This window comes from Leptinotarsa decemlineata, unplaced genomic scaffold, assembly GCF_025532065.1.
Source record: "Leptinotarsa decemlineata unplaced genomic scaffold, Ldec_3_MD MMD2_P_RNA_scaffold_6, whole genome shotgun sequence".
Lineage (NCBI taxonomy): Eukaryota > Metazoa > Arthropoda > Insecta > Coleoptera > Chrysomelidae > Leptinotarsa > Leptinotarsa decemlineata.
In genome coordinates this window covers 3,947,460-3,964,856 of record NW_027412533.1, presented here as the reverse complement: position 1 = coordinate 3,964,856, position 17,397 = coordinate 3,947,460, and the positions used below count along the sequence as shown (strand labels likewise).

The following is a 17,397-nucleotide window of genomic DNA, read 5'->3' as shown; positions in this document are numbered from 1 at the left end:
TTCAATTTTTATCTTTTTCCACTTTTCTAATGAAGAATCATAATTTGAAATACGAAATAGTTTGAATTGAAGGGGTTATATTTTTAGGAGTGATTAATTTTTTTGGGAAAGAAAGTTTTTGGCTTTCTACTACTCCATTACTCCATCTGATACAAAAAAAAAGGGGATGAGAGAATCTTCCAAAGAAAGGAATATTCATTGGAAGATTCTCTCATCCTTTTTTTTTGTAAAAAAACGAAATAGTTATGTTTTTTTCCGCAAGAAGACACCATAATGATAAGTTACGTGAATGAATTTCTCATAAAAAATCACTTTTTTCCGTATTCAAAGGCGTAGGGAGGAAGGTATGGCAGTTCAATCGAAAATCGACCTTATCTAAGTTTTGTTGTGATGCAGCTTAGATATATCCATTTCTTTTTCAAAATTTCGAGGAAATTCTGCCCCTGGTAAAAACAGCTTGTTACAAATTCTGAACATAGACCATGATATTATAAGATATGACGTGATATTATGTTTCATATCACGTCAAAGTACGATTTCTTAGAATGAAAATTATAAGAATATAATATCAAATAAAACCACCTACTACTGATAATAAAATCGTCAATTCGAGATGATAATATCGATCATTAATGAGTGCAAATACCAAAATTTTTTTCATCACATTCCTGATGTTTCTATTGATTTGATTAAAGCAATAACTGTGAACTATTGTATTATAACCATTTTTATCACCCTGGATCATGTAGAAAGCTGTGAATCAACATGACAATATTGATTAAGAATATACTCCATTTGGATGACATGTCGGGAACCTCCATTCCTTTTCTCGAATATAGAATTTTGAAAAACTGATAAAATTTGTGAACAATTATGTGAACGTCACTACTCGAAAAGGAAACACACACGAATAAATATAGTTTAACCCTTAATTTTGCAATGCGATCTATAAGATACATAATATTCGAACCACATAATTCAGCCAATTGAAATGACATTCATCGAGTGAATTCAACTTGCTATGGTTTCAAATACACTTCAATTGAAAAGAATTGGTAACTACTTACGCCACATCTCGACGCGGATGTGAACTAGGCGATCATGTACTAAGATGACCGCGGCGAGAAACCCGTGATCTTGGCGCCTGGTTAAGTTTTGCTTAGTTTTCACAAGAAATCAGTTTTGTGGGAAAAATAATATGTAAGTTTTGTTGATACATGTTGTCTCCGTAAGAATAAATAAAAATGTTGTTACCAAATTCAGTTTTTTTGTAGAAAAAAGGCATTTGTTTTGTATGTATCCCATAGTTCACATTACCAATTTCTCGAATGTCCATGTCAGATTTATTTTGTATCCAATAATACACATTGCCAAGTTCTCACAATTTCATATGAACCTTAATATGTATCCTATTGCCTTCATTGTCAAATTTTGAATATGAGTTCGTTATTCCCAAATTGTAGAAAATACACATTCATGAGTGATAAATACTCAAACTCAAACTTTTACAGAATGACCACAAGGAAAGACAAGATAATAGCCTTACTGCTACCTTCTGATTCGGATGGTGGAACAAGCGACGATGATGCAGAAAATTTTGAGGGTAACGGTGACAGTATTCTTCTGATACATCCGAAGCACCCTCTATTCCTGATTCGGTAGCTGAAGAATTAGATTCAATTCTGAGCTATACCGACACCGAAGATGTTTTGTAAGGAGGTGACAATAACTGTGAAGCATTCGTATTCAAGACACCTGTCAAAAATATCCCTCAGTTCACATACACTCCAACACCCAAATCTATATTTACTCCGCTGAGTATCAATTGTAGTGATAATAGCAAAGAAAATAATAAAGAGAATACAGATCCTGATAATTTAGAGCAAGAAAAAAAAAAAGGAAGCAGGAAGAAGCAGAATGGGCAAAATGTGGAAAATTCAGAAAAAAATACAAAGAGACACAAAAAAAAGAAAACCAAAGAGTACGATTACAAGTGGTCCAATGAAAAATTCAATTTTCCTGTCGACATACCCGGCAACAATTTCACATTGCCGGAGGTAATGAAGTCACCTATGGAATATTTCAAAATGTTCTTCTCTGATGACCTCAAAGAGAAGACCTCAGAGAGACAGTTATGTATTGAGAACACAAATCTATACTCAGTACAAGTGACGGAAAAATCCATAAATGTGACTGAGGCTGAAATCCGTGATTTCATAGCCAAATGACCATCGATATTTTCCGATTCCGGAGAGGGAGCCTGAACATCAGCTACCAAGCCCAAGGAAGGCAGCAGGCGGGCAAAAGAGGGTTACAAATAAGGCACCAGGCGTGCGTGGTAATAAAAAAAGACTTCTTTCAAATAAAGAAATACATGTAAAGTGAGTTCGAATTATATCAAGGAGGTTGCGTACAGCGCCATCTGCTCACGAATAGATCAAGCAATAATGTCAAATACAGATCACGAGCTTGAGAGTTACAAACAAACTGACAAACAAACAAACATACATACATAAAGGTGAAACTAATAAAAGCGTGCTAAAAAAATATAAACAAATACCCTGAAAGATTATTAATCGCTCATAACTGAGGTTTACAATAAGGCTGTATGTTTATTTTCTCATGATAAATCATTATTTCTTTTGGAAAATGATTTCCATTTGACTCATTCAAACTTCACTTAAATTTGTTGAGTTACCTAAAAATTCAAAATTCAAAATTTAGGAAATTCACGGTAAAAGGTAACACCTCGTTAATCCTAACCTCATATAATTTTCGACTTTTGAGGGTTGTCGTTCGTGGAAGAGTAATGGAAAATCAGATTTTACTGATTTCACAACAGGATAAAGTTAATTCATGGGTTACTAATCATAAACATTTTAATTGTACAATATCTGTCAAAAAATGATATCTGCAGAGTAAACATAATAAATAGCATTCAATAATTATTGTTATTAAACAAAAAAATTGACGTATTTTAATACTTTGAGGTCGAAATTATTATTTATGGGTTGTATAGTTTTGTGTATCGGTTGGTAGCCGGTCGTTTCGATGAGGGCGCTTCGTTTACTCACTCAAATCGACCGCCGTAACGGTCGGGGGTTCAAGCTACAGGCTGAACGATCGATTTTCACTTGTTATCGTCCAACTCGTATTAGGAATCACAAGTTGAAAGGTAAGACCTCGTTTCGCCTTCTGAGGGTTGTCGTTCGTAGGGGTGCGACAGCTGGTTAACGACCGCACATTTGTGGTTCCAGTTAGAAGACCTAGAATTCCCAGGCTACACCTAACATGACCACGTAGGTAGCTATAGCTACCTGCATGACATCCGGGTCCAGGATATAAATACAACTAGATATTTTATCGAGTGTGCATGATACAAATCACAAATGAAAATTCGTGGACACAACACTCCAAAAAGGGGGGGGCAAACGTGTCCGCGGTTTGCCCCCTCTTTTTGGAGTGTTGTTTCCACGAATTGTTTCATTTGTGATATATATATATATATATATATATATATATATATATATATATATATATATATATATATATATATATATATATATATATATATATATATATATATCGACAACTTCGTTTGGTCAGCCATTAATCCAGGAATGGGCCTCATCGCTAAAGATGATTTTTCAATAAAAATTAGGGTCAGTTGTCCAACTGCTCCAGATCCCATTCAGCGAACACACATCGTTGTCTATGGTCGTTTACCTTCAGTTCCTGGGTCAGTTGAATTTTGTAAGGGTGCAGATCTAACCCACAACGCAAAATTCAAGTAAACCACGACGCCTGTTTCTTGCAGTTTTTGTTTCATTAGGTTTTATCATAATAATTCTGACATTGTCTCAATTCACCATAATTTAAATTGAATAACATTCATTCATTTGTCCCAACCGTAATAAAAACCGTCGTCAACTTGTATTTCGTCAAAAAACATTTCATGTGTAAAATCACCTGGTCTTGATATTTTGTTTTTTTTGGTAGATACATTTTTGGTAGTTCTTTCAAGTTTCTATCAGTTTTCAAAGTATTTCAATTGTGTCCATATCTAGATGTTAGGTTACATGGTTAAAAAGTGTAAACTTGAGTGGTTCATAAAACAGTTTTTTCAGTATTACAATCAACATCAGATAATGAATTCGACAGAACTATGCATCAATGCAAACAAACGAATAAAAATGGAAATACAGAGAAATATATAATATATTGGCCACATAGAACTAAAACATCATTAACGAACTTGGCATCATCACGAGATGATTGAATCACACAACTGAGTTAGTATTTTTATATACATCTTGATCAACCATTCTCCTTCAGTATTGACGACCATGAAATAAGTTTCCGTTGTGTATCAGTTTGTTAGAACTCAACAATGTTAGTACTTAATGGCCTCTTATATTTCATTGATTTCTACGTAAGAGGATAAACAGACTGTTTGGAATGGGTTTTTTTGTCGCGATTCATACATATATTTCATTCTATATTTTTTGATTCCCGAACTTTCAAACGCATTTAAAAGCCTGTTGTCATGTACCGATCTCAACAATATCGGGCACTTCTCATTTATTCTCTCTGAGGTATTTCGAGTGACACTAGACTTCTCTGGCCATGAATCAGAATAAGTGAAACGTGATTTAGTTTAATCATTCAACATACATTTTGTCGCAACACAATTTCACAAATTTTTTCTTTCAACCTGTCTTTCAGATTGCCCAACACTTGTTGAAATGTACGAGCAGATTCGAAAACCCCTTTAGTTTTTTGAAAATTCTTACCAATCCATTAGTGGGTTGTGATTCGTATGGAAAAGCTATTAACCTTGAGTCTTAGTCGTAACCTGAAAAGTCAAGGATTTACGTGGATTACCTTTATCGTTTTCTCTTATCAGCTCATCGAGTATGACTGATTTAAAAAATTATATATAGGTACCTACTCAAGTTCACTAGGAAACCATATGAATGTTCTAATAGATTTTCCAATTCTGGGCTCAACTCACCATCACAGATATTCGTGAAATGAAATATTGGGAGAATATAAATCACACAACTAATTTATTAGAAATTTTGTGAAATATTCATTTTTTTTATTTTGACGTTACAATCATAAAATTTCCGTGTCTGTCTATTCTGGGCAATTCTGAAAACGAATAAAGCAATCTACAGAATTAATGTGGCAGCTTCTACTATTGATTCATAGATGGCGGAATATATTCGAATATAAATACATATAAGTTATAGTAATATTATAAGTATCTCCTCACAAAGTGCTGAAATTCAGTTTGGAATTTCTTGAATGAATATAATATGTTTGGTAAAACAAACGGATTAACATATTGTCCATTATGACATATACAAATGATACTATTTTGAGATTTCACTATATATTAACTTCTTTTTGCGTTCAATACTGTGTTTGTTGGTAAGTATTGAACATGAACATACCTGAAAAAGCAAATAAATGTGCTAACATTTCTTAAAAATTTTGGAAAAGTTGTGAGAATTCAATGAACAGAAAATCAATCACCTAAACATAATTTGATTAAAAAAAAGGAAACACACAAAAAAGCACTAATTGAAAGAATGGGCGTACTAAACGTATTTAAAAATAATGACCTATAATCCTTCAAGTGAATTTTCGTTGATTTCATTCGATGATGTTTTCACTCTCGTATTGGAATTCTATCAAAATTAACTGTGTGGGGTTCTATGGACATTGTCCCCATTTATTTTTTCACTGAGTTAGTGTATTGACGAGCTATTTATTCAATTTAGTTGTTTAAATATCATTTGTCGGGGTGATATTCACGCTGTTGTTAGAGGAACTTACCACCTAGTAAATCCGCATTTTTTGTTTTCACTGTTATGGTGTCTAGCGTTGAAACAATCAGTGCTGTTCAAACTGCCATTTACGTATTAACAAAAAGTTCAATTCACCTTATATTTTTGTCAGCACTTAAAGAAAATTCAAATCCAAGATAGAGTGGATGTTAACATTGACATGCCCTATGCACGTGATATTGAAAATCCCAAGAATTGGCCAGGGTCGTATTCAGAACCAACATCTTGTTGATCGCAAATGCTATATTATACTTAGGAAAACTTTTTTATAATAACGAGTGAAATGCACAAGTTTTGCAGTTTAACGGGAAAAATGCAGATAATATGTGTAATATCGAAAGATTTTCATTGGATTTTTCACAGCGCACTCAAGCATTATATGAAAAGAGACGTAATTATTTCTTTATTGATAATTTTTATTTTATGTAAAAGAAAAAGGAATATTAAACACAATTATTCAACTGGATGTCTCTTCATCAGTAGTGTCGTCATCCTCACCAATCTGAATTATCAGTGGCTCGATTTGTGCCTCTATTATGTTATCAAGCTTCCACATTTTTGTCTCGACTTCCGATATCACATGCCGAACACACTTCTTCCATTTCTCCGCTGTGACTCTTTTCACAGCCTCATCAAAAAGTACTTTGAGATCTGCTGCAAATTTGAACGTGGTGTTATGCTGAGCTACAAAATTTTTCACATCCGCCCATATTAACTCGATGGGATTGAGCTCGCAGTGGTATGGAGGCAGGCGAAGGACGATTTTGTTTTGGCCTGCTGCCATCTCATCGACTATATATTTTTGGTATTCAAGCTTGCGCTCCTTGACAATTTTTAGTAGCTGTACTCTTAGCATTGAGTCTTCAAAGCTATAATATTCTTTGATCGCAGCCAATTTTTGATTTCAACCTTCTTTGAAGACGTTGTCGGAATCTTCTCTAACCGTCACGAATGATAAGGTGCATTGTTCATTACAATCACAGCATTATCCTCCAGATAGGGTAGAACTTTGGAAAACCACTGTTCGAAAGACTCACCGTTCATTTCTTCGTGATAATCTCCAGTTTTCTTCGACTCGAAACACCACAGCCCTTCAGCAACAAACCCATTCTCATTGCCGATGTGACAAATAATAAGCCGTTTTCTTTTACCTGAAATTATGAAGAGGTATGTGAGTAAATGAAACAAATACGAGGGTTACTTTTTATATATTGAGATTGAGGCAGGTCTTAATATAAATATGAGTTTACCTGATGGATTTGTTAATCCGGTGGATAGTCCATCTAGAAAGGCCCTCCTAGATAAGGTCACAGTTTCATCGACCCATACTTCAGGGGTAGTATGACCAGCATTAACCTAGGTTTCATCCATAAAATAAATTGTTCTCTGTTGTTCCCTATAATATTTAATTTTGGTCAAATACTCTCTCCTCCATAACACAATTCCCTCTCTATCCAATAATAAACTATTGCGCCCTCGTTTTCTCTATACAAAATTCAAATGTTTCAATACTTTATGGAATGTTGACCGCTTAAAACTTGGCAATAAAACATCTTCATTTATTTCTGTGAGTTCTTTGTCTATCGTGGGTATTTCATTTCTGAAAAAGTACTCATGCACTTTCCTCCTGATTGCATGTTTATCAGCATCATCTCTTGATTTTTTGATGGTTTGCCGATTCTGTTTGGAAAATGAATGATTTTGTATATATTCCCGTAAAACATTGTAAATCAAAGCGTAACACACTCCAATTTTATCGGAAACTTTCGATACGACTTCGTCGACAGTCGATGTCTCAATTTCTTCCATCTCTTTCTTGAACACATTTAAAATCACTTCTTTCATCTCAACACTCAAATGTCTTTTTTGGGATCGTTTCCTGGCTGGACTCAGAGGATAGCTCACAGTATCATCAGCAGTGTCTGTACTGGACATCTTGGAAAACAATTTCAAACAATATACTATAACGCACACCACACAAACACGCAAACGACTGACTACAACCCTGTGCTGGTACCGAACTCGTACCAAAAAGGCGAATTCACCAATGAACGCTGCCCTTTCCATCTGACACTGGGCGATCACGTGAACATCACGCTTTGGTTTTGTTTTACTCTATCTTGGATTTGGATAGACTTTAGATATTTGTATTGCTGGAGAAAAAATACTACAGTTCATAGATGGTGGATTTTCACGAATCTCGCTAGCATTTTACCGTATAGAGACTTTACTCTAGAGATACATTTTCTGAAGTATGTTTCCAAATCGATGGAAACTCGATAAATGTTCTGCTGGAATAGTGATTTTTTCAATTTTGGCGTTATTATTCAAATTGATGTATTCATTTACACTGAATATTAAGAAAAGCTTACCACAACGCACAAACAGACGACAATCAGACACCGATGAGTTGCATATTCATTATCCTACTGATAACATAAGTTCGTTCATGTAGAAGGTGAACATGGGGTTTAAAGTGTATACTGAAGTTAAATTTGAATTTAGAATTGGGATGTTGTGCGAAGCAGATTTTTAATTTTCCTGTACTGTTTTAATTATGTTTACGTTAAGTTACCCTGAAAAATTTATATTATATTTCGTGTATATCGCTTTGAGCTTTCACCATCCTATATATTTGATGAATAAATGAAATATAACCTATTGGTCAATCGCCAGTTTCACATATGCACTTGTCTTCGATCGTTCTGAAGATTTTTGTGCAGCGCTTGTGCAACCATCATAATGGTTCCAAAATATATAAAATTTCTGTATCTTTATTCGCTTAAAAAAGTCATTCATACTTCATAATTAATTATTGATTATTTATTTTTTCAAAATAATTCTAAATTCACCACAATGCCGTATTGACACATTCAAATTAATTACTCTACATGCAAGTGGGTCCATCTCAACAAGTGACCTCCAAGACCTGCCAGAAGCCCAATATTGCCACTTTCGATCTGCCAAGCAACTCTTTCCCATGACATGGAAATACTACCGATTATTTCCTCCCAACCGTTCCCTGTGAGACAGGACTGTTATACGTCACAGTTGATGTAAAATCCAGAAGAAGAACAGTGTGTCTGGTCTCCTTCTCCAAGCAAAGATCTTGTGAAGGAAACCCTTCAGGATTCTTTCAGTTTAGGTTTACTGGATACTCTCCTTTGTGATCACTATTATAGTCTTAGTTTCTGGAACGAATTCTATTAGCATTCCAAAAACGATCTTAAGAGAACTAGGCACTGTAGGCTGTGACCAAAAACGTTGGCATTGATAACAGTAACCCAACAAAGTTTTCATGTTGGAGTTCAACCCAAATCCTCGCATTCAGTAGGTCTTCTCCTCATCAACCTTCCGGGATTAACAGTAACGATTACGAATTTCTCTGAATGCGGCCCGATCGCCAGCGTTACAATTTCGCCCTCCTCAGTACCTACTTGACTGATCAGTGTCTGCTGAGGTGTGAAGGGAGGATGTTGTGACTGTTTTTCTTATTTGTGGTTTCACGTGATTCGTCTCGAAGACCGATGTTAGTTGTCCCGTTATTGTTTTGAGGTAGTAAAGTGATAAGTTGAAAAATTATTTCTTAGAAATGTTTTATTATTTATAATACTTGGTTGAGGTTTCAGATAAAAATGTCTTCAAGGTAATACGAGAGAGAAGTCAGAGGACTTCAACGGCTATTTGAAGAGGTAGATTGTGATATAAAGATAGCTGAAGATAGTGACGGTAGCCTAGAAGAAGATGAGTTGAAAGCTCAGGAGGAGGAGAAATATCCGACGATGATATATAGGAAGTTGCTGTTATAAAACCCAAAACCAACAGGGCAGTTCGTACTCGTATTATTTTCAAAGATGGTACCACATAGGAAAAACATTTTATCAGAAGTCCAACTGTAAGAACATACTCTGGTAACAAGTTTACCAGGAGTAAAAGGTTAAGCAAAAGAGAAAAAATTGTAATTGAAACTGACACCATGACACCATGGTTTACACCATGGTGTCATGGTATAAACCAAGGTATAAACCAAGGTATAAACCAAGGTATAAACCAAGGTATAAATCAAGGTATAAACCAAGGTATAAACCAAGGTATAAACAGCCAAGGTATAAACAGCCAGGCCCACTACTATTGATGAACTGAAAGCCCTGTTTGGGCTGGTTTAAATTGCTGGAAAATTAAAAAGTGGTCGCCAAAATATACGCGATCTTTTCAGAATCGAAGACATGTGAATACATATTTTTAGATTGACAATGTTCCTTGGAAGGTCTTGAGTTTTTCTGCAAAATATCCGAATGACGATGTTGCAACAAGATCAGAGATGATAAAATTGGATAAAATAGCAGCACTAAGAGAATTTTCTGATGAACTAAATGAAAATTGGCTGTCAAAGTATGCAACCGTAGATAAAATGTGATGGTTATTTAGAGGCCGCTGTGGATTGAGAATAATGTTCCAATATATAATTATTTTAGTACTATTGCCTTAGATCATCTGAAAGAACACTTCGTTCCCCATTTGCCTGTGCACGAGGTGGGGCGATGACAAACCTTCTTGTTTGTTGTCCGCTTCAGCCTAGTTCAAAGAATGATATTCTGAAGGAATTCAATTTTCAATTATCGGAAGTCATCGACTTCTAATAATTGAAAATCTATTACGGCAGTTATATCACCAACAGCATATGCAGGAATAACTTCAGTGAAGAATCCTGCACGGATATAATCCAACGCCCTTCATGGTATTAGATAGGGGAGTAGTTGTTTTTGGATGGGTGTCAGTTTATTAACCTACAGTGTAGGGAGTTGAGACTGGCCTGAACGAATTGTTTTTTTAGATGATTTGATTTACAGCCAGTCTTCAAGTATGCCCTATTAAATGATAATGGGCTGATAGTACACTGAAAAAAAAACAATAACCAAATTCTTGATGAAATGAAAATGAAGAGACCTGGAGGAACTATATTTGAGTATCAAGAAAAGTGTACCCTACTGTCGTACATTCCGAAAAAAAAATGTATTTCTCCTTACGACCTAGCACAGGGAAGATGATACGCTTGATAGTGGAACAAATAAGACACAAATCATAATAGACTACAATCGTAGAACAGTTGGAGTGAACACCGTTGACAAATTATGTGCAGCTTATGATTGTTCAAGAAATACACGACGTTGACCTATGGTGATATTGTATGGTGTCTTGAACATAGCTTCTATTACCTTTTATATGATATACCAAAATAATAACAATAAAGATAAACCTCCGATTACTAGAAGATCATTCATATAGGAGATCTTGGATATCAATTGGTACAAGCTCATGCAAAAAGAGTGTCCACTCTAATGATCTTCCCAGAACAACTAAATTGAGAATACAAGCAATCTACACTATTGATGAAAATCAAACTCCTATACTTCCGGCACATGGACGTCGTTAATGCTATAGGAAGTAGGAAAACTAGATTTATCTGTAACATGTGCAATACATTCATGTTTTTGGAGCATCTGACATGCAGGAAATGCGTCGGAAAATGTAATGACCTTTAACGACAAAATTTCAGTTTTCGCCAATTTTGATAATTATGTTTGGGGATGTTCAATGCTCTAGAACGCCTTGAAAGACGGTTATGATTTACCGGTATTCTGGGGGTGAATATATATCTCACCAGAAGCCTGGCTAACCTTGCGATAGTCGTCAGGAGATTCGGATTGGACCTCAATGCCTTGGTGCTGGTCAACAACTTTGGAGACATTCATTTTTTCCTGCGCAGTAAGCTCAGTGAGTTGCAGCCAGTTGTCCTTTCGACGGAAAATGATGGGTGGAACGCGAGTTTTTTCAGTAGCTGGGAGTTCATTTGGCTTTTGAGTAGAAGAGGCAACCTCCTAATTTCCCTGTGTATTGTGTACCGTGCTTCCTGTGTCCTGTTTCTCATTTTGGACGTCGTCCAGTTGCATTGCATCTGCATTTTCAATGATATGGCCACTGGGTGTGGCCACCTCACCTCTCGGATTCGAGGTCCCTTCAGATACTGTATCTGTAACCGAAACTTTCGACTCTATATAATAACCCTCAGTTTTTTTCCTGCCGTTGTTAAGAAGGGCTTCCTTACGCAATTTCTTGGATTTTGCCTTTGGAGGCGTTTCCGAGTGATTCTCATTGGTCGTGGAGGAGAAAGGCAGCACGCTTTCTGAATTGGATCCACATATAGGGCCGTGGTTCACGAGAGTTTCGCAGACGGGACTGGAGTCAAACCACTTAGCCGACATATCGAGACATGTCTGGGAGCTCCGTGGAATGCTTCTATGCGGTCCCGGGGCCTGGACCCGAGTTGCCCTGACGCTCAGACGGGGTCAGGCCTAGAAAGAATAGCAATTGAAACAAAAGTTAATGTAACTTGTTAGAGCGATGTGCACCCTGAAAGTAATGAAAATGGTTATTGGGTACGTACTCACCAAAATGCGACCAGAAATTAAACACAACAGCAAACGCACACGCTTGACCGGGCGTTGCTGGACTAAACTCTCCTTAAAGGGTAAGCCGTTCGACGGCATCCCCTGTTTCGAAGAGGCCATCTGTTGGAAATATTGAGAACTCAATCTTCCTATATCAAGATAAACTAGGCTTTCCTAGGCGGTCAGTTGTAAAACCAAGCTTCAACATCGACCGCTGACTAGATTCGTGATCTACTCAGCCTTGGCTGCAAGGCAAATATACTTCGGGATGTGCTTATTTTTTTATTAACTCACCAACTCAAATAGCAGGCTGTTTGGACAAAGCATCAGAAAAGTCTTTAATTCCATATGAAAATTATACCGGGCCTAAACAAATTCACGCTCACCTCTATAACTTTTTTACCTCTTTTGGTATCAAGATAAAATTTTGGTGGCTCTGATGGTATCACATTTTGGATTAACTGACTCGAAAATATTTTTATAGCATTTTCAGTTTCACAAGAAAGTATCCTAACTATAAAATCTTAAATGGACTACCCTGAATGTTTATACATTACATACTGTACCTTGAAATGAAAACAAGTCACATTATAAAATTTGAATTTCTCTCAAAAAATTGTTTAGTAAGTGGATAGTTGAAAAAAAAGAAAGTGATAGCAGGTCGAATATTTTTCAGTAATCAATTTTTCTTATGTAAAAACTTCGCAGTATATTTTCACTAAAATTATCTTATGTAAAATTAACTGCTGGATCTGAAAAATTATGAAGCTACAGTTTCCTGTACAACTAGAAAAGCTCCAAAAAGAACTGATACGATCAATGATAAAAGGGCTATTTCAAAAAAGGCTCTTTAACATTTGTGGAAGGTTCGGTACTTTTTGTCACCTTCTTCAGGACAACTGAAACAGGTTTATTCTACTTCATATGATATACTGGCGTGGGATCGGTATCATTATATTACAAAAAATATATGAAATTTAACTATGATTGATAAGTGACGTTGACAAATATGTTGTTGCAAAGAGGAAAACAAATGACCATTCCCCAAGTCGTGTTGAGCGAAACCAAATTTTTCTGGTCTCCGAAATCGGATATGTCTTTGATCATAACAGTACATAGTCTAACTGAGTTTTTCGGCATAGTCCTTACATCTTATTCATTACATCCCTGACATTTCATTTTTCAACATCTTCTCTTCGAAGTTATCTAATATTTGTTTTATTTTTCAGAAATTCGATCTCATCCGTTAATGTATCTTCTGAAAAGTGAAAGGTTTACGAAGATTCATCCCAAGTTTGCGTTTCCAATTTTACTTATCTAATATATTTGAAAAATACCCGTTGCTATCAGCTATGTCCCTGTTGAGGACATGCGCGTCAAGAAGAGTATTACTGTTCTAATGTGTGGAAGAAGTGCTTGTTTTGGATTTGAATTATCATTTGGATAACATATGGTCACATCTCATTTGCCATCGTCGGAATGTTTTGTCCATGTGAATTTGCCTATTGGGCAAATATCAGCCCATCCAAACCCTCAGGAAGAAACGTCGCTCGCGGCTTCCTGCTTTTTCCGCTAACCACAAAAGAGGGCCCATTGCCGATCAGCAGGCCAACCAGCGGCCGAGCGAGTGAAGAAACCGCGCGCGGTAACTCTGCAAACCGGTCGCACTTCACGTCGCTTGATCGGCAGAAGTTCAGTAGTCCTTTGGCCTGCGACGTGAGAAGCGGGTGGATCGTCGGAACGCGAAAGTGCGCGAAATCCCGCTGCAGGACAGCATGCGGGACTTTGTCGCTCGCATCCTGCTGATGGTAGTGCTCTTTCCTGCGTTGTTTGCATCCAGTGTTCAGGACTCGCTGTCGCCCTGCCCCATCTTCGAAAGCTGCAGGTGCTCGCAGGATCTGAAGGATTTTTATTGCAGGACGGCGGGCTTCACACACGTGCCGCAGGAGCTGCCGGTGTCCCTTGTCAAGCTGTGAGTGTCTTCGATGATCTCTTTGACTGCGAATACAGAATTATTTTGTTCATCAACTGGTATAACCCGATAAACAGATTAGAGCAGAATCTTCGTTTAAATTGAAGAGGAAATATTTTTTTCTTCAACAGAAATTATTTGGGGGAAAATATTTTTGGCTTTCTACTTCTGCATCATTATAAAGAAAAATGTTAGCGACTGCCAAAGAAAGGAAGAGTAATTTACCTCCTTACAAAAATTCGTAGATCATGTACAGACGTTTTTTTTAGACATCTGCTTATACCTTTTCAGTTCGTACTCAAAACATTTGTAATGGAATTGAAACCGATATCATATAAGATGATATGCTACTCAACGACCAATTAATTCAATCTGAGTTCAGGTATGAACTGAGTAAAACTTGGAAGTACATGAAATTTCGGAAATGATCATACAAAAAATTGAAACTATCACTAACTTCTAACCGCGATTTGGTATAAAAAATACATAATTATTGTGGACCACCTTGGAAATGAAATTCATGTTAATCAATTCATCAACACATTCTTATATGTAGATGATAACTTAGTCTGTTCTACTGGTACATTTAGGAAACTTTGCCGAACTCAATAAAAAATTTCCAACCATCACTATAACTTGAATAAATTATAAACATGATTTTGCAATTTTCCACAAATCATCTTATATTATCATATATAATTCCTCAACACATTCCTATCGTCATAAATTATAAAAGGTAGTAGCGTTCAACAGTTTGGTCCACATGGATTTCCATCAAGTTGTGGCCAATACCATGCATAAAAGTTCGAAGCATGGTTCAATCTCAAAGTGCTGACAATAATAAACTTCAGCAAAACATATTGCCAAGCAGCTTAACTTTATTTGTTAACGGGTTATATATTGAAAAATGAATTGAAACTGGATATTCATCTATAGACTAGAGACTGCTGATGATGAACTCGAACAAACGATGTTGTCACTCTGTATGGTATCGATATGATCTTTTTGACTGCAAACATAGAATTACTTCATCTATTAATTGATTCGACTCATAAAATGAATCAGAACAGTATTTTTGATATATTCGACCTCAGACTGCTAACAATAAACTTCAGGAAAACATTGTGTCAAATTGTGGGGTGTCATACAATTCCTCCGACTGCGAACACAGGGTCAGATTTTCATTCTTGAAAAAAAAACTAATCAGACTACGTTCGACCATAGTCTACTGACAACAAACTTCAGCAAAGCACTTTGTCGAAATATGGGTGTTCGATATGATATCTCTGACTCCGAATATAAAATAACTTTTTTTATTGTGTGCTGGTATAACTTAAAAAATAAAACAGGACCTTTGTAATATAAAAGCACTGTTAGGCGGTACACTGTTGAGAATAACCTCCAGTAAAACATTTTGATAAGCTGAGTGTCTGGATAATTTCTTTGACTATGGAGTATGGATACATTTTTGTTTATCCAAATGTAATATCTCAACTTCACACATTGGACACGATACAAGCGGTTGTCTCAACTTACCTTTTGATAATGTACCAGCTGCGTACCTAGTAAAATAGCCCTATAGCATATCTGTAGTTTTTTCACTCCACACTCAGAGTTTTTGAATCAAATATGACTCAAAGATATGCTGAAATTACTAGTGCTGTGAATAAGAGTAATGAAATTGAATGATATTTGAAATATTTTAACGAAATTCAGAATGAAACCTTAGATAAAAAACATTTGTGATTGAAAAGTTCGAAAGTAGCAAACTCATAGATTTGTGAATTTGTTCCATTATCTGTCACTTATTCATACACTTGAAAAAGCTACTGTGCTAGCGAAACATGTTGTGATTATATTTTTTCAAATAAAGTTTATGGAGATCAAATCGGGAGTTGTAGTTTTTGAAATGACTCCTGTTCAGCTAAGTGAAGTTTTCTTCTTCATGATTCTGATTAGTTTCATGAGCAAGGGAAACCATGCAATTTACAATGTAAAGAGCTATTGATTTAATACGTACTCGTCTGAAATTTTCAACCCCGATTTTTGTAGTGCCACAATCATTTCAGATACCTACAGGTTGATATATTTGGATAGAAAAGTTTTAGATTTCTACTTCTCTATCTTCATACAAAAAATGTGTACGAAGCCAAAACTTTTCTTTCCTAAAAATTTTTCTCTAATAATCTAATTTTTCTCTAATATAACCCTTACAATAAATTGATTGATATATGTAGACATGGTGATCTCCTGATCATCATGAAAAATGTGAAACGAAACTCCCTATTTTCTTTAACACTTATTTGTAACTATCATTACTGCAGTTTCGTCCAATATGGATATTTTCAAACTAATACAATAAAACTACAATATATAGGATGAAACTGCACTAACGATAGTCACAAATAGAAGTGGTAAAAACATAGAAAGTTTAATTTCTCATTTTTCCTGATAACCCTTCGAAAGGTTAATATAAATTTTCGAAATGAAATTCAGACACATACTTTTTCCTTCATCTTTGAACACATGCTACTTCGCAACTTCAAAAAGAACACTGTAATATCCTGACTAAAATACTCTTCATATTGAGTAAAATGGAGATTGTTAAAATCATTTAATGGCAATAAAAAGCACCAAAAACTTTGCTTAAATTTGAGGAATCTACAATGGAAATTTAATAAATAATGCTATCCATGATAATAATCAAACAATTTTTCTCGGTAGAAAGGTACGGTGATAGAGAAATGCGTATAAAATTAAAAAAAATGTTTATGAAAATGATCATGGAATGTGTTTATAATGTTCATCAAGTGAGGTGTCGGTCTATTCAAAAATGAATGATATACTTGAATTACTGCCTAGAGAAGGCAGGATATAACCTTTTGTATTAATTAGTGGAGTGGATCTCGAGTGGATCTCGATGAATTATTCCTCTCAGTACCCAATATGTTCATGTCTTTTACGTCATCATTGAAACATAGACTCTTTCAGTTTGAGTCTCATTTTTTTGATATTTTTTGAACCGTCAAAAAAATATGACAATGAATTCGCCTATTTTGTTATTCAAAAGTGATTGACAACTTCAAGATATTTTCATGACTTTGTTTTCGATACAATCAGT

At 35.5% G+C, this 17,397-nt stretch overlaps 1 protein-coding gene across 1 annotated transcript in view; it reads left to right on the top strand.

Annotated features, from left to right (window-relative positions):
• rk (G-protein coupled receptor rickets) overlaps positions 1-17,397 on the top strand; it is a 453,352-nt gene that overhangs the window by 39,557 nt on the left and 396,398 nt on the right. Inside the window, exon 3 of the mRNA XM_074169822.1 lies at positions 13,534-14,276. Coding sequence (XP_074025923.1) covers positions 14,080-14,276 — 197 coding nt within the window. The 5' untranslated portion in view covers positions 13,534-14,079. The remainder of the gene's footprint in view (positions 1-13,533; positions 14,277-17,397) is intronic.